This window comes from Barbus barbus (genome assembly GCF_936440315.1).
Source record: "Barbus barbus genome assembly, chromosome: 7".
NCBI classification, from domain to species: Eukaryota; Metazoa; Chordata; class Actinopteri; order Cypriniformes; family Cyprinidae; genus Barbus; species Barbus barbus.
Window position 1 is genome coordinate 23,904,597 of NC_136735.1, and position 19,033 is coordinate 23,923,629.

General features: G+C 37.5%; 1 protein-coding gene across 3 annotated transcripts in view; it reads left to right on the forward strand.

The window, feature by feature from the left end:
- LOC306873128 (F-box/WD repeat-containing protein 7-like) overlaps nt 1-16,933 on the forward strand; it is a 167,250-nt gene extending 150,317 nt beyond the window's left edge. For all 3 annotated transcript variants that reach the window (XM_079422185.1, XM_079422186.1, XM_079422187.1), the window contains 5 exons: nt 336-449; nt 9,203-9,384; nt 10,368-10,593; nt 12,020-12,230; nt 14,560-16,933. In XM_079422185.1, coding sequence (XP_079278311.1) covers nt 336-449; nt 9,203-9,384; nt 10,368-10,593; nt 12,020-12,230; nt 14,560-14,828 — 1,002 coding nt within the window. In that variant the 3' untranslated portion in view covers nt 14,829-16,933. The remainder of the gene's footprint in view (nt 1-335; nt 450-9,202; nt 9,385-10,367; nt 10,594-12,019; nt 12,231-14,559) is intronic.
- Nucleotides 16,934-19,033: the final 2,100 nt, after the last annotated feature.

A 19,033-nucleotide genomic window follows, 5' to 3' on the forward strand; every position in this document is an offset into this window, starting at 1 on the left:
TGTTTCTATTGATAAATACCAGCCTGTAAAGAGCTACTTAAAGTTCTCTTGAAGGCACATTTTGGTGGCAAAACATAGGAAATCTTCAATTACCCATGCACACATGCTTCAGCTGCACCAGCCCAACTGGCAACAGCAGTGATTTACTGGACTCTTTTGTTGCCATGGTGACCATGAACCTGTTGGTTCATGCTTGTCTTTGTCATGTTATCGAAAGCTGCTGTGTCATTTGCCACATCAGCAGCATCGTATTGTTCTCGCACATCACTGAAACTAGCATTTTTTTTCATTTTGTAATTACTCCTTTTTCTCTCCTGGCTTTCCTCTATTTTCAGGTGTTGAAAGGCCATGATGACCATGTCATCACCTGTCTCCAGTTCTGTGGAAACCGCATAGTGAGCGGCTCAGACGACAACACACTCAAAGTATGGTCTGCTGTTACTGGGAAGGTGAGTTTTTTTATTTTATTTTATTTTTTTTTATTTGAAGGACCTTATTTAATATATAATATAGATAGATAGTATATCAATTGCATATAATGTATAAATGTTTGAATACATGAATTTTCACAAATTAAAGAAAATATTCTGTTGATTATCTGCTATAAGAATTTTAATTACAGCAGATGATTCTGCTTAAAATGAGGCCAAACACAATAATCAAATACTGTATCTATTTGGGTCACACTTACACACTAACACTGTTATTATCGGTTAAAGTAATTGCCTTTAATTCCACTATCCGTATCCGTATCAAAGATGATAACTTTATTTTCCTAATAATGACTAATTAATACGATATTTAGTGTACCATTTTCCATAATGTTTGGTTGCTTTGCTTGAATTTTCAAAATGTTTTCAGATATTTGAGGTATCCATCTTGACATATGTTGATAGATGTGCAGCTGTCTCCTCTCTGTCCTCCTCTCATTCTCTTGGTCTTCTCACTCTCTCTCTCTCATGGGAGGTGTGTTTTCATTGAACATGCTTGTACAGCAGCACTCACCGCCATTTCAGTTCATCCAGAAAACCTGCACAAGACCATCTTCATCACTTATTCACTTGAGGAACGTGAGGAGTCATGTTCTATTGAACGCTGAGATGATCACTAACTACAAACAGCATGTCTTTCTGGCTGACTGTCTCTCTCTCTCGTTCTCACCTCCATTCTTTGCCATTCCCCTCCTCGTGCACTTAAAGGATTCATTGCACTTGCTGATGCTGTGACATGGTCCTTGTGCTGCAAGTTTATGGCAGTTGTAAAAAATGTGTGTGTGTTTCACTCATCATGCAGCGCTGCCCTTTCCATCCTGACCTCCATTTTCATCCAAAGTCTAATGAAATCGCTCCTTGTAGTGTTCACTATCATACCAGATACTAACACAGGCGTTATCTTCCACGTTTGTTAGATTTTTCTCTTTTCCATCCTCTGTGTCTCTCACTAGTCCGCTTTTCACAGAAGAGGATCTCATCATTCCCAAGGTTATCAGCCTTTGAGCTTCTGTAATCAAATTTAGCGTGCATTGATTGGCGCTCTTCTTATCACAGCAGAGACGTGATTGGTTCAGCAGTAACATGCTGTCTGATGAGAGACATCATGGTAGCAGATGGCAGATGCGCCATGATTAGGGTCATCGCCGCGTATATGGCAGGCTGCCTTTTTGTTCCCATCATGCAGTGCTGTTTGCGGAGCTGTCGAAAAGAAGCACCAGCTTGAAAATGCTTGTAAAGCTTGGATCAGCTTCTGTTATGCAGAATTATATCCAAATTCTTTCAAAAAAGGCTAAAACAGGCATTAAGCCAATCAAAGAGTGAGCAAACCGTTTTACCATGAAAAATATATATGCAAGTATAAAAATGTATTTATAGGCTTAAAAATATTTGTAAAAACAAATTGTTTGTAAAAGATTGCAGATGTAATCTTAAGCGCAATATCGGTGATAAATATTTAATATCGGCTAATAAAATAAACTTCTAAAATGAATTAAATTGCTTAAAGTAGTTAAATGTATACATTATTTTAGTTCATTATTTAAATATAGATATATTATTATTATGTATTTTTAATTGCCGATATCAGCCGATAATTGATATGGTGCCAGTATATTGTGCACCCCTAATATGAAAGAGAATATAGCTTGATGAATAGTGTCTTAAGTCTGCAATACTTTAGAGAGTCCTGACTGTGGCCAATTAAACAGGAAATGCTGTGTCCTTTGAAGCGCCTGTCAGAGGAAGTGGAACAGTGAGGCAGGAGACAATGGGATTTAGTGCGACTACTTTTTCTTTTACTGTACTCTTTCCTACTTTCTGTTCCTTTCTGTAGTTCACTCAGCTGTGAACTATTAACTGAGTACATTAATAATGTCCAATATACATTCTTTTCATGTTTTTAAACATTTGCATTTTCCACACCACACTCTCACTTTTGATCAGCAGTCTGATCAAAATTCTGATTATGCATTGCCTCTCTGAATCTATAGATGTGGCCCTCCCTCCCTTCTGTTTCATTGCTTCGTTCATCTCTTACCACTTCTCTTCCATCTTCTTGACCTTGGGTCTGTTTACTTTTTCCTTTCGCTACACTTCAGTTCACCATTTAAGTGCTGTGAACCCCAGGAGCTCATGCAAGCAGCTCACAGGCAGATACTCACCCTCTGAGACTAAAACCTTCTCGGGTTGGGATCGATAGCAGATCTAGACAAATAGGCTCCTGTGGGTCATGGGCCCCGGTTTTGTACATCACCAACCCCCACATACACACGTACTCACACAAACACTTCTTTTGCCAATTTTACCTCCATTTTCACTAAAGAATGAAAGCGTTTGCTTTCTCTTTGTATGGTGGTTGGATTTCTCATTGTCCAAGTTTCTCTTCTTTCTTTGTTTGCTTTGCTCTGATATTGTCTGAGTATAAAGCCGGCCAAAGAATGTCATGAGAGAATAGTTGGAATTCCTTTGCACACAAGTGCTCCGTTCTCATTAAAACACCCTTCAATGTTTTCACTCATTATATTGGAGTCCATTTTGAGTTTATAGATTAAAACAGAAAAATGCATTCGCTTCTTTTCCACAAGCAAAAAAAAAAGCAAAATAAAAATCTGTCTAAAGGGGCCATTTTGCTGCAGTCCATCTGTTGGAAGCAGCAGGTTTCTTTCTGTGTAGGTAAGAAGGTGCCCTTCACTACTGATCTGAGACCAGATTAACAGCTTTTCCCATAATAGATAATGTTTATTGGGAGTTGGCAACGCCACCACCATGGGCTGTTCCCTCTTTCTGTAGAAGTGATTCATGAATAACTTGGGTGGAAAAGAACAGTTTATAGAGAAATTCTGGTTGCAAAAAGTACCTTTTAATTAAAGATATTCGATCTATGCTGATTTCTATAAATTCTCATTTAAGGGTCATGGACATACCTGAAAAGCGTCGACACAGATGTGTTGTAAATGTGTGCAGAAAAAAATAGAATATGTTTGCAGCCCAATTTACCTGCATATTTCATAATTAAAGGCAGCATTACATTTATGCTTTTGGCAGATGCGTTAACCAAAGAATCTTATACTGCATTAAAGTAATACATTTTTACAGTTTGCTGGAAACTGATCCTGTAATTTAGCGTCATGTTCTACTCCTTCAATTGTTACGATCCTACCCAGATTTGTAACCTAATAGAAGAATTTACCCATAAGAGTTATGAACCTGAGATTTTTCATGAACCTTGTTTGAGAATAATTCACTAGACATGATTTCTTGCCATTATTTAGTGGTCACCTCCCTTTATTTACAGCTGAATCTGAAAAGCTGTGCAGGAAGTGCTAGCATAACCATGGTAGAAAGTGTATACTGGTTGACAAACTTATATCGCTATACTGTTATTGTTTTATAGCTCTCCCCAGTATCATAAGCCAGACATGAAAATAAGTAAATGTCTGAGCAATGCCTGATATGAACGGTAGATAAAGATCTGGTGGGTGTGCCGTGGATTACAGACCATCTTCACCCGCGTTAGCTTGATAATGCTATTACTGGCCCCCTTCCATAGTAAATGAATGGGCCTCATGCTGTGTGTAATAGGGAAGTGATTTTGAGGGAAGATTAGGCTCTAACGCAGCATCCTGCTCATTTGAATGTGTGCCATGCTTGAGGATGTGTACAGCACGATAAGTGTCTGATGAGGGATGAAATGTGACTGAGACATAAGCAAAGAGATCAGTTGTTTTGGATTAGGATCAAGTTAAGAATAGGGGCTTCTATGGTCTTTGGTTTTAATATTGTCTCCATGACATGACCAACAAAACTACACTGTTCAGATTACCTGGTAAATAAGTGATGTGTTTCAGAGATTTGCACCACTTCACAGATTATATGCAGCCCTCTCTCTGTTTCACTGGGAGCTGTCAGACTCATCTCCCTTAGTCGAAGGATTCTTCCTAAAACTTCAGAGATGCTCACCAGGTTTCCTTTGTGCCGGCTGTATGGACATGCCTGACATCTCAGTTTCAAAATGCCTGTGGAATATTCCTTATATAGTGTCAGTGACACTTGGCCAACATCTCTCTCTTTCTGTCACATCACAACCAGCCCTGGGCTAAAACGTATTTAATCTGGCTTCTCTGAGATGTGTCGTCAGGATTTACCCACAGTTCTTTTCACCTGTGCAGTGATGAGTGGTGTGGAAAGTTTTGGTGTGCACAAAAGGTTATGTGGATACCTTGAAAATAAGACTAAGTAAATAGTAAAAGGCTTTTCACACTGGGTTTAAAGCTGCATTTCTCACTTGTAATTTTGAAAGGGAAACCTGGCTAGGCTAGCTCCGTTTCTCAATAGTGTGATTTCCTGGCCTGGATAGGTCATGGAAATGAATAAAATGACAGAAAATTCATTAGTTAATAGAAATGTTTCTTATGCATTGTTATAAAATATTTATTTGGTTAATGTTCTCTGTGCGATCTCTAGAAAATAAATACATAAAGAATATTATATCTATGCAAAGCAAAACACAGTTTTTAAGATATGCATTATTGGATAAGGTTAGGGCTCATTTAGGGGTGAGCAATATTAGCAAGAAAAAAAAATCTAATTGATTTAAAACAGTCACTCTTTAGTTTGCACATCTTTTGAAAGTGTGATTTCCAAGCTTAGAAAAGTCATGGAAATTCACAAAATGCTAAGTGATTAATACAAATATTCTTGTTATGCTCTATTAGTGAAGTGACATACTGCCAAGTATGGTGACCCATACTCAGAATTTGTGCTCTGCATTTAACCCATCCAACGTGCACACACACAGCAGTGAACACACACACACACCGTGAACATATACCCGGAGCAGTGGGCAGCCATTTATGCTGCGGCGCCCGGGGAGCAGTTGGGGGTTGGGTGCCTTGCTCAAGGGCACCTCAGTCGTGGTATTGAGGGTGGAGAGAGCGCTGGACATTCACTCCCCCCACCTACAATTCCTGCCGGCCGGAGACTCGAACCCGCAACCTTTGGATTACGAGTAACCATTAGGCCATAAAATATTTATACATTATACATATAATATTATACAATATTTGCTTAAATAATTCTCTGTATGATTTGATAGATAGATAGATAGATAGATAGATAGATAGATAGATAGATAGATAGATAGATAGATAGACATGAGACTGTTTATGTAATGTTTGAAAGCATCTCTCTGCCTCTGGAGGTCACCTTTCATGGAGATGTTTATGCTGTCGCAGGAGGCCTGGGTGTGACAGGACATACTGTAGAGAGGAGTGAGGAGGTCACAGGGAGAGTATGAGCATATGTATTTGCTCATACTGTGAAAACAGCCCTCCGGCCTCCATTCTCCTATTTACTTATTTCTTTCATCACATCTTTCACTCATCCTAAAGCCTTTGGCTCCATTTCACGCTTTCTCCCCTCATTTTTGCTGCTTTATTCTGCTTTTAATTTCCTGCGTCTCTCTCTCCTCCCCCTCTCGCTCTCCAGCCATGACTCAGACTGCACCTTTGGCTGACCACCAACTCCTTAACATGCAGACTGCAGCACTCCTGCCCAAACCCTCCACCCACTTCTGCATCAGAGAAACAAACACACCCAGCCGGAGATTACATTCTTATGCTGATCTTGGAAATCATATATTATAAAAAAATATATCTAAATCTGTTCTTGAATCAGTGCAAACTTCTTGTCTATGGCCCGTTGGTCTTAAAACCCCCACTTAAGAAATTTCAAAGGGTTTTATGGTAGCTGTAGTTAGATAATTAGCTCCATCCCATTCATATGTAATGAGGATATCCCAGTGTTATTTTAGTTATTTATACAGGTAACATTCTAGTATTAGGAAAAATGCACACTATTATCTAGCTGCTTATTAGCATGCCTATTATTTACATATACATATTGGCTGTTTGTTAGTACTTATAAAGCACATATTGTGCATGACTATATTCTACATCCCTAATCCTACACAATACCTAAACTTAACCTTACTAACTATTAATAAGCAGCAAATTAAAGAGTTTGAGGCAAAAGTTGTAGTTAATGGTTTAATTGCGAGAATTTGATCTTAAAATAAAGTGTGACCTTTTGTACACTGTTGTAAAATTAGCCTTTTTTTTATTTTAATACATTTTTTTAGTAATTTTATGTGGTTTTGTTATTTTTATTTTATATTTCTATTTAGCTTTATTTCGGTCTTAGTAGTTTTAGTACTTCAACTTTTTATTTCATTTTTAAGTTAAACATTAACAACGTTGCTCTAACCTCTTATGACTTTCACAATAGTCTCTTTCCCAGAAAACTTGGTACTAATTTGGTTTAGTGATGTTTGTACTTAAAAACTCTTTTTACCCATATTTATTGGCCCTAGAAGACGTTTGTGCTCACGGGAACCATTCCACACACCATCGTTTAATTTGTTTACCTTGTATACCCTCCTTTAACTCCTTTACACAACCCAGGCTCAACAGCTTAACTGTATTTAACAGACAGATGTTCTTCAAACTACAGTTCCCACAAACCATTGTAGTCTGTGGTTTGATCATGAAAAGCTTTACTAATAGTGCTTTTCCAGATGGGAGAGGACTTTTTTGGTATGAAAATAGGAGGGTTAGCAATGAAAACAGCTGCTCCAAACAGTCTGCTTGCCATCTGAAACACGAATGTGTGCGCCAGTTCTGGCCATTCAGAGATGCGGTGGGTTTCGAACACAAGAACGAGGGTGTTGAAATGCAAGCCGCTTCAGTCCGACGAGCACGAAGTGGATTTTTGGAAGGAGACTAAACAAAATAAGCATTGGCACTTTACCGCCCTGGCCGCAATTTGCACGGTATCTTCTTCGCTAAGATTAGATGTGGACTGTAAAATGAGTGGAATTTGGAAGGGGTTACTCAAATGGATTTAAACCTCGATCCTTGGCTTCAAACGTTTCCCACCAGCCACTCAAACGGAATGCTAATCTCCATGCCTCGTGGGTGCCACAGACTTGCTCTTTTATGGTTTCTCAACGGGCAGATAAACAGACACCTAAGCCATTTGGTTTCAAAGGTCCTCTCACAGACACAGCCTGAGCAGGCTATAATCGCCTGAGAACACGGCCTGAAAGCTTTCTGTGCTCGCCGGCATTATTTAAACCACCTCAACATTCCATGGGAAAGATCCATGCCTTAGTAACACATAGGCTGCGTCCGAAATCGCATACTTCCCTACTATATAGTATGCGAAAAACAGTATGCGAGGCGAGTAGTATGTCCGAATTCATAGTATTCGAAAAACAGTAGGCGAGAATTACCCGGATGACCTACTACTTACGCCCGAATTCTGTAGTAGGCATACGATGGACACTTTACTATCCCATGATGCCACGGGAGAGGAGGCGTCATATTCGAAAAATGGCGGAAAGCGGCGACGCGGCTGTTTTCAAGTGCAAGTACCTCAAGGAAAAACATTGTTCATTGTGGTTAAATTGCACTTGTTTAAAATAATCAAAGTAAACGGCTGACTTATTAAAGTTTAAACGTTGTAAATCGATGAGATGACTTCATGAACATGGCGGATGTAGTACGTCCGAATTCCATTCATACTACCCTCATTCATACTATATAGAACGTACTTTTTTAACGGTCGAGAAGTACGTTTGAATTCAAATGGAGTACCTACACAAGTAGTATGCGATTTCGGACGCAGCCTCACTCATTATGGAACACAACACCTAATGCATAATGCAGTAAGAAGTGCATTAATATTCATGATTTATCCCCCTCCCTTTTCTCTCTGGTGTGTTATGGACACTACAAATGTGAGCAGAGTAGCTTTTGATCACAAGATGATAAGAAATTGTCTTTGGGCACGTTTTAACGCGGATCGTTCAGAGGAGACATCTTTGTTGTTTCTCCAGTTCCCTTAAAGAGCCATTCTTGCTTTTAACCCCTTTGTTTTACCATCCAATTTGTAATTTTTTTGCTAGTACAGTAATGATTTTAAATTGCTGTTAATTGGTTTGATTTCCTCAGTAGTTGCTCTTTTGTTTCATCAACTGACACATACGACGATGGAACAAAGCAAGAAGCATTAAAACACTCGAAAGCCCCGGGTGTCTTGGAGGTTGGTCACCGCTTCTAAAGATTAATGATGCATTACGGTTGATCGTGATCAAGATGGAGACAGAAATAGGAGCAGCTGCATTATGAATTAAAGGCCTTGAGACCTCCTCTTTCACATCTCCTGGGTTTATCACCCCTGCTTTTATCGGTCATGGTTCAGAGGTTGCGCCTTTGACACTTGCAACGCTTTCCACTCGCTTCATAACCCAAAGAAATGACCTTTGATTCAGTGTTTGCCTCTGAATTGAAATTGAATTTGGTTTAATTATATTTAGAGGAAATGGCCCTTAGCCTCATGGATTATTCTAAGGGAATTCTGTTATCAAGCAGATCAATATCTAATATATCATGTGAAATAAAGAGTGTTTCTTTTTCCATTAACGCTGCTTCCTCCTTCGAATGGACTGTAAAGTTATTTGATGTATGTTGATAAGCAGAAGTTATGTCTTGGGTAAAGGTCAAAGTGATGGATCAGAGTGCTTCTAATTAGTGCAGGCATTGGGTAATCCATTTGAAATCTTTTTGTTGGCCATTTGTTCAGAGTTGGGGTTTAGATGTGGCATTGTAATTCAATTGATTTACCCTTGTATTTGTTCTCTTTTTCACCAGTGTTTGCGGACGTTAGTCGGCCACACCGGTGGGGTCTGGTCCTCTCAGATGCGAGACAACATTATTATCAGTGGCTCCACAGACCGAACGCTGAAGGTCTGGAATGCAGAGACGGGAGAATGTATCCACACGCTGTACGGTCATACCTCAACAGTGCGCTGTATGCACTTGCATGAGAAAAGGTAACATCTACCGCCTTCCAGAGCCCACATTAAGCTGCTTATAGAATACCGCACTGCCTTTTATAAACCATTAAATAATTTTGCTTTGTTAAACACATTTAACAGATTTACATTAAATAAATTGTAAAGGTTTTCTTAGGTTTTATGGGAAGATCAAAAAAGTGCCTATTTTATACAATTGTTTCAATAGATATTTCACTCAGATTTTTCACTCACTATAGATTTTTTTAACTATTAATGATAATTTTTGGTTAAAATAAACAAAGTGAAATACTGATGTAGAGTATCGACCTTAAATAAACAACTACCATGCATGAGTTTTTTTATAGTATTATATAAAGTACTGTATATTATATAATACTTTAAAGATAATTACCTTCAATAGCTGCACACAATACATGATTGTGTGCTAGTTAAACCACACAGTTCCCATCTGGTTTCAGCTGTACATACTGACTGTGTGGAGTATTCACATACAGTTGAGAGACTTGCTTCTTTATGCTCTGTTGTGAATTACACAATTGCTTGTCTGACAATATTTTCAGTGTTTTCAATGTCTCTGGGCCAATTGGTGTGCATATTTTCCCTTTGTGCCGTGCATAATTGCTTATTTGGTGCAGTGACCTCAGGCTTCATTCAGCAACAACAATAGTAGTTTCTGTTTGTTGCTCTCTTCTTCACCAGCACCCATTTTAATGTTCATTTTGCTCATTTAAAAAAATATATTTATCAAACCTGTGTCCTAGGGGTCTGGTTTTGTAAGCAAATAATATTTTTCCTTTGATTTATGTAATGCTATAAGCAAACACATCCCTTGGAGGTACAAGAAATCGACTGTCGTAGACTGCTGAATTAATGCCTGATTAAGTTATTCCATTATAAGTTGAGAAAGAAATCATTTAAACTGTATGATATGAAACTTTTGATGTGAACACACTACTTTAAGGTGATGAGAAGAAAACCGGTTTGTTTTTCTCTCTCAGGGTGGTGAGCGGTTCCCGGGACGCTACGCTGCGGGTTTGGGACATAGAGACGGGTCAGTGTTTGCACGTGCTCATGGGTCATGTGGCGGCCGTTCGCTGTGTACAGTATGACGGCCGTAGGGTGGTCAGCGGGGCCTATGACTTTATGGTGAAAGTATGGGATCCTGAAACCGAGACCTGCCTACACACACTCCAGGGTCACACCAACAGAGTCTACTCTCTACAGGTAAACAACCGTTTACGTACATCTGACTCGCATGCTCTATCACTCAACCACTTCAGCTGCCTCTCAGATGGCAGATTAATGGCTGATGGATGTGTAGTTGTTTAAAGCAAGAAAAAGAATCAAGCCACTTTAGCCTTTTGCTCAAGGAAAAATGAAATGCCTCTACGGGTTATTGCTCTGTTAATTCTTCAGCAGTAAGGCAAGAGATCTTTAAAGCTCAAACATCACTCATTACAGAGCATGGGATAAAGAGATATTTTGTGTGAATAAGAAGAACTATCATTCTACATGTTCTTTTGAAAAGCATTCATGACCCCTTCTACTGCTAACTGTGCAGGAAGTTTACAAAAGCCACATGCCTTCAGTGACTCAGAATCATCTGAGTGTTATTAGGTGTAACAGTAAAGCTGCTGTCATTTTTTTCATAATCAGTAACATTAGATTCATTCAATAGTGCATTTAAATTGCTATTCATACATGATGCATACAAATGAATTGAATTGAAAATACTTATATGGTGCAGTTTTAATTATTAATTTTGGTACTTTTTGGGTGATATGAAGTTCTTAAACTTCAGAGTCGAGCTGATTTGTTCAAATATTATAAACATTTGTAAAACTTTTGTCCACCAAATTAAAGTAATGTGGTACAACCAACATGCAAAAACATCGACAATAAAAGAATTGGATGATTTGACCTTTTTGACATAGCAAGATTAGCTCAGATTGTAAAATGTCACATGCTACAACCCCCAGAAAACTTTAGGAATAAAAGAATAAAAACATTTGGGGAAATATTTCAATAAGTAATTGTCAATAATTTTTTAGCATGAACAAAAAAAGATTAAAATATGTGCATTCACATGTATTGAAAGTGGTATTGTTTTTTAAATGGTTAAATTACGTGACATTTTATGTCATTAAGCTATTGTTGAAAATGGTATAAAAGTTCAAAACCATATGAAACCAACATAAATGCAAAGCTTACATTCAACGTGATTTACAAGAACTTGGTCAAGGCATTTTAAACAAGATTTTTGTTATTTTTGGCTTGTCATTGACCCAGCGACTGTGGGACAAAGCATTTGGGCTGTAGTCCGTACTAATCCCGATTTGTTCATATATCCATAATTTTAAGAGCTTTGCGGTAATTACATTAGAAGAAATGTAATCAAACATATTACCATTTAATACAATAACAATAGAATGGAAAATATCTGGAATTCTGCTTGTGCTGCATCTCATTGTGAAATGAATCAAATTCCTGCCATACTCACTAAAGCTTTTATTGAATTGTTCTTGGCTTTTATTCTAGACAGAGAATAAGCCAAATGACTACTTTGGGTGTTTAGCCACATTAATTTCTTATATAATGTGCCATTTATTAATTACTGCACAATGATTTATTTAATCCACTCTTTCTGCAGTTTGACGGCATCCACGTGGTGAGCGGATCATTGGACACGTCAATTCGGGTGTGGGATGTAGAGACTGGAAACTGTATTCACACGCTCACAGGTCATCAGTCTCTCACCAGTGGCATGGAGCTCAAAGATAATATCCTAGTCTCTGGAAATGCAGACTCCACCGTCAAGATCTGGGACATCAAGACTGGCCAGTGCCTACAGACACTGCAAGGTGAGCAGAGAGTGTCTGACTAATCGCCAACTCAAAGGAATTTATCACAATTTCTGCCAACTTCAAAACCAACGTAATACTTAAATTTCAGGTTTTCCTCACTCCTTTATCATATGGCTTCAGAAGACTTGGCATACATGTACCATAATGCTATATTTTGAGCTTGACAGTCACTTAGAACTGTTTATTTATAAAAAAAAGATAATTCAAAACATTCTACTTTTGTGAAAAAATAATTGCCTATAAATTTGGAACAACGTGAATGAGTAAATAATTGAAAATAAAAATATATTTTTGAGGGTGAACCATTCTTTTAAGAGCTTCAGATCATGAGTTAATAATCAGACTGCATGCTGTGTGGTTATTTAGTTCGATAGTGTTCTTCAGTTTCTAATATAACATTTTTATGTGCCTCAAGCACGTTATGCTTGAAACAATAGAATATCCATTTTAGAGACAAACACATCATTTATAGTCACAGTCTAGAGACAAACGATCACGTTTTTCACTACCTCCCAGGCGTTTGTGTTTGTGTTTCCAAAGATGTGTTTTTCACTATTCCCAACGCCTCTTATCATCTTGAGCCTTGCTCTTCTGGAAGAGTGAGGGATGGATGACACGATGAAAGGAATTGGAGGGGGTTGGGGTGTGTTGTTGGGGTGCCCAGAGGGTAATAAAGAGGGGGATGGACCATATATCAGTTTGTAGGTCATTGAGCATTTCCTGTTATCACTTAATGACTCTCGTTGGACATAATACACAAAAACACACATTTAACCCCAAACGAGATGCTCAACTCAGCAGCGGAGCTTTGAAGTGCGAACGCTCAAACACCGAGTCACTCATTAAAGAAAAGGAACTATTGTGGCGCTCTGTGTAGTGTCTTGCACATCAATAGAGAGCGGCCATCTCATTTGCATTCACACCGTTGGCTTTAGCACTCTGCTAATGGGTATTCATGAACAAATTCATGCCTTTGAAATGGATATTTTTAGTTCCATTCACTCACAAACTTCAGTCTGTCTTTGTTCTCAGGTCTAGATGTTTGATAACGTGATTTTGCGTATTTGACTCTGTGGATTGCTTGTGATGTTGCTGTAATAGCTCACCACACCCCTCTGCAGTAACAGGAGCTGTTGTAGCGCATCTCTTTTTTGCTCTATATTCCTCGCTGACAGCAGTCTAAGCACTTTTGTTTAGACTCGCATGTTTCTTGGCCTATCAGAAAGACTGGCTCAATTCAATACCTCAAGGGCATAGAATCAAAGCCGTTTATGCCACAGTATTTCCTGTAACCATAGTTACACGTTCTCGCTTCGCTCTCTCTGCCGTGGCAAGTAGCTGCAGTTTGATTTCTTATCTATTGGTGATTTCACTGTTGCAGTCTGTCTCCATCTGGAATTCCTTAAGTTGTACACTTTAATAATACACTTAAGAATATGCTTAAGTGTGAACTGGATGTAATGTTTTGAACACATAAATGCTTCTTATTTGCATATAAATAAATGCATTTTAGTTTAAATGTATATTAAATGCTATTAGTTAAACTTAAGAGTGTTTTTAACCAGTTAATAAAACTTAAGTGAATCTTTGTAAGTAACTGAATTACTTGTATTGAGTTTTGAAATATGGTTAAAGTGTGCTTCCAAATATACAGACGAGCATTTATGGTAAACCAAAAAAATGCGTTCTATTGAAATTTGGGTTACGCTTGTTACAGTGTAATTATGCATTTAAGTACTGAGTAATATTAATTAACGACATATACTTACTATATGGTTAGGGTTAGGATTTAGGTTTGGCTTTATTATTTAAAATGTATTATTTTTTATAATAGTAGGTACATGTAACGTGTAACAAGGACACCTTAAAATAAAGTCTTGCCGAAATTTGTGTGGCATGTATTTTAAATGCATTTATTATACATTTGTTATGTTGAAGTTGCAATTTATTTTTATATTTATATAATATTCGATTTTTATAAAATGTGCTTTGAGACTTTTGATTTGACATTATTAAAAATAAATTTTAAAAGTACTTAAGAAGCATAGTCATGAAAGTGTACTCTCTATAAATATACCTAAAGGGATAGTTCACCCCCAAAAAATGAATTCTGCCATAACATTTTGGTTAGTCTTCTGAACACAGATGTTTTTAATGAAACCTTTACTTTTAATTGGCTTTTGTTTCAGCGATATTATATTTGCAAGTTATTTATAAAAATGCTATGCTTTAAAGATTTTAAATGCATTATAAGTGTTCATTCGATGCAAATTAGTGCACTTCTTTTTTACTTTTCTAACTTCTGTTTCTTTTATTTTGCTCTCAGGTCCCCACAAGCACCAGAGTGCAGTAACATGCCTGCAGTTCAACAAGAATTTTGTCATCACCAGCTCTGATGACGGTACGGTGAAGTTGTGGGACCTTCGGACGGGCGAGTTTATCCGCAACCTGGTCACACTGGAGAGCGGAGGCAGTGGCGGAGTGGTCTGGCGCATTCGCGCCTCCAATACCAAACTTGTTTGTGCGGTGGGCAGCCGTAACGGCACAGAGGAAACCAAGCTTCTGGTGCTGGACTTCGACGTGGACATGAAGTGAAGGGGTGAACTTAAAGGGGACTTGTTTGGAAAACGGGGAGGGTGGGGGAGAGCAACCTGCCCCGGGTCTCTCCGCGTCAGGACCGATCGCTCACTTCCCCGATATGTTGCCGCCAGCATTTCTCCCCATCTTGCCACGGTCCACGACACCCACCACAGTTCCGTTCACCTTCCGAAGGCGGGGGTGGGGGCAGACGCTCATGCACCACAGCATTCTGGGAAGAAAACTGACAAGAAGGACTTGGGAAAACAGGATAGTCCCTTTTCCTACCACTCAAGGCAACCTTGCACAGAGACTTGTTCGCTCAAGCCTGACTGAAATTCGCACCCATATGTACAAACATTATTTTTTTGATCAAAACAGTCAACACTGTATACATGAGACCCTAGCGCATCAACACGGACACGGATTGATAAATAGTGTATACAAATAAAATTTTAAAGGAGAAAGATGAGAATTTGTAGAGCCTAGTATTGCGGGAGTGATTCGAGCATGATAGACAAAGCCAACTTTGTCAGTCCTCATCAACCTCAGCACACGCCAAATATCCCTTTCTTCCTCACGTGTTGAATTTCTTTTGTATCCGTTTTTTTTTTTTCGAATTTTTTTTTTTTTTTTTTCCTTTTTTCCCCACGACTTGTCTTTTGGTTCTCGCGTCAACAGCTGTGAAGTAAAGTTTTGTGCTTTCTTTTCAAGTTCAGCATTTTTTTTTTTTTCACTTCCTGCCTACTGTTGCAAACAACAGGTTTCAGTATTAAGCTAAACCCACTCTGCTGTTTCACACGTTTTTGGGATTTTATTTTGTATTTGTTTTTTTTATTTTATTTTTTTTATTTAGTACTCCATAAGCAGTGCCTCTCTGGATCGGAGATGACCTGCGTTTGTTTTTCAACCAGTCTGGTTTCATTAGCTCATCAGTGCTGGTGCTCTGTGGGAAATGGGAATGTTTTCCCATAAACTCCTGGGAATATGTCTCCCCCCTCCCCACCTTTTCCCCCCAGTACTGTCCATCCCAGTGGCCAAACTGGATTTTATGCTGCTAGACTCACAGAAAAATAAGGTGGAACTTTAACTGGCTGTGACGTTTTAGTCCCAGACGAAATTCTAAACAAAAGTAACTTGTAGAGTTTGAACTTGTAAAAACGACACAAACAAACGTACCAACAAAATCAAGATAACGACATAACAGCTTCTCTTTTTTTGCCACTGAAACTTGAGCCAAATGTGCCTCTACGAGGCGTAGAGGAGGGAGAATGTCTGACAAAGAGACGGGTTTGTCTGCTGAGATGAAACGACGGACGTGTAGAAACTATTTTGCGCGTGTTTGTGAGCATGACTGGGTGTGTGTGCGGGTGTGTGTTTGAGCAAATTGTTCACACATTCCTTTGGACAAAAGGTCTGTCAGTCTGTTCTGTGTGGAAGTGTATGCTTCAACGAAAAAGAATACCGTTCTTGTTTTTAATTAGTTGAAAAATGAGATTGTTGGAACCGACGTTAAGTTACCGAAGAAACAAGGTGGTCTTAGTGTACAGAAATGGACATCTGATTACATTTTAAGTGCTAGAGCTAACCTGATTCCGTTTGGTGACGCTCTCATGGGTTTTTTTGTTTGTTTTGTTTTTGTTTATTTGTTTGATTTTTTTTTTTTTTTTTTTTTAATGGTAAAGCAGCTTCATAGATAAACAGGACGTAACCGCATCCGTAGCCAAACGATTCGTCTCATCCTCCAAGTCACACAACTCAAGCTGAACTGTGAAAGTGGTTTAACACTGTATATTAAAAGAAAAAAACAATCTTGTTCTTTCTCCTGTTTGTTTTTTTTCCCTTCCTGTTTAATTTATAATCTGGTTTGAGAAATCAGATGTTGGAGCTGTTTTATTTTTTCAGTTTATGTAAACTGCCTGGCATAACAGACAGATAAAAAAAGAAACCTTAAAGGGATTGTGTATTTGTTTGATTCATTTAGAATTTTTATTTTCTTATAACTTAAGTGCAATAAAATGTGGGGTTTTTTTTGTTCATTTCAACGATTTTGGTTGTGTGTTTTTCTCAATGTGTGAAAGTGTCTCATTTGTCCAATAAAGCTTCTATAGTTTGTTCTGCTTAAAAAAAAAAAACATTCCAGCCTTTGAGCTTATTCAAGTTCATGTGATATTCATTTAACAAGGCAGAATAGCTTGTCTTCTCAAGTCTTCTACACAGGATGAAATCTCTTCTCCTTCTCCTCCTACATCTCATTCTCTCATTAAAGGTCCAGATGCTTGAGTTACACTGCAGTGTGTCCTGCAGAAGCGCTGATGAATCATCACAAAATATCTCTAGGGTAGATCAGTAATCCTTCTAAACCAGTCCGAGTTTTTGTCATTCTTTAGAGTCTGCAACTCTTAAATATCATGTAGTCTTTTTACGGAACTTAGGCCTCCGTGTTCACAAACCTTCAGCTTGAAGAGAATGTAAGTCTGAGTTCTTAGACGTAGCCGAATGTTTGTCAGCTGAGGGAAGATGTGTTTTTCTGAATGTATTGCGGAGTCATCCTGCCTAAAGCTAGCCTGTTGCCTAGCAATGGTTCAGTTCTGCTTCGTTACAACAGAGTTTGAATAATTGTTACTATAAGTCAAGAATGAGTACTGGATGAAAAGCCTTACTGTAGCTTGTATATAATGTTGTTGCAAAAATATTGCATGAATTTATTTATTAATTTTTTTAAGGCATCTGTGGTTGCCAGAAATTCACAGTAAAATTACTGCATATTGGTGCTTGTATAACTTACAACTATATATTTCATCAAGTTATAAAACTACTTTACTACTACTACTTGAACTATTAAAATATGCTTTTTCTTAAATATTTATACGGATTACCAACATAACGTTGTCTTTCTATTTTACAATGTTATGTTGGTAATCAGTATAAATATTTAGGAAAAAGCGTATTTTAATAGTTCAAGTAGTAGTAGTAAAGTAGTTCACTGTGGCCTATATACAACCATAGCATTCAAATAAAACTGATCAAAATAAATTACAGACTAAAATAACATTAACCAACAGAAAATTAAACACAAAACACCCTAATTTACATTACTGATAAAAAAAATACAAATAAAATTGTCAGTACAATACAATCATATGTGATTTTACGCAGGGACTTCTAGGAATGTCCTTTTACTGTTTTTCACCATAAATGTAGTAATTAATAAAAAAAATGTATATGTCCGTATTGTGCAGAAAATGTAAAAATGTGAAGTTAAACCACTTACAATTTTTAGTCGTTTTTGTGTGGGGGAAAAAAACAGACTTAAGACTTAAATTAAAAAAAAAAAGTTTTTTTTATTTAAATGCCAAAGGCACTGGTTATTTTATGAAACGTAATGTTTAGATATGTTAAAGATATAAGATTTAATAAAAAACAAAAAACAAGTGTATGTATTTATTGCTAGTCAAACATTTCAAACTTGGTAACGAAGGTTAAAAACCATTACATGAATTTCAGTGGGATCCTTTTATTATTTCTCTGTTCTTATTTTCTGACTATTAAGAGGATGAATGAATACATTACATGAACTGTAGTCAAATGTAGTAGTAAAAGGCACAAAATTAATGCTTTTATTCAAAATAAGGCGTTACTTAAGCTTGATATCAGGAAAAATGACTAATATACACTAATATGACTAATATACTATACTAATATTTTAATATATTAAATATTAAGACCAATTCTAAAAGATGCTTTGCATCTATATCTATACAATGCAGCAGTGTTTATGCATCATGTTGGTTTTTATAAAAGCCTTTAGACATCTGCCCTCTCTGTCAGCTCTGGTTATATGGTTCTTTATTCATTTCTCAGAAATGAAGACTAACATATTAAAAATAAGCCAGAGCCCATGAGAGAAGAATTCTAATTCTTGACCTTCAACTCAGTTTTGGCATCTTATAGACTATTTGGAAGTCAAACTTGAAGATTGACTCGTTTGACAGTCAGTGACTAATCGCAGTGGACTTTCATGGGATTGGATGTCAGTTGCTGTTATATGGTTCACCTTTGACACATCTACTTCTGACATTGCTTGACTCACTAATCTTATTTAGGCGCTGGCAAGTCATTTTCAATTTTAGTTCGTGTGAATATCAGAAATTGTATCCATTTTCAGTGAGAAAAGTTTTGTGAAATCTCACTCATTCATTAACGTTTGTTCTTTTTTTCAA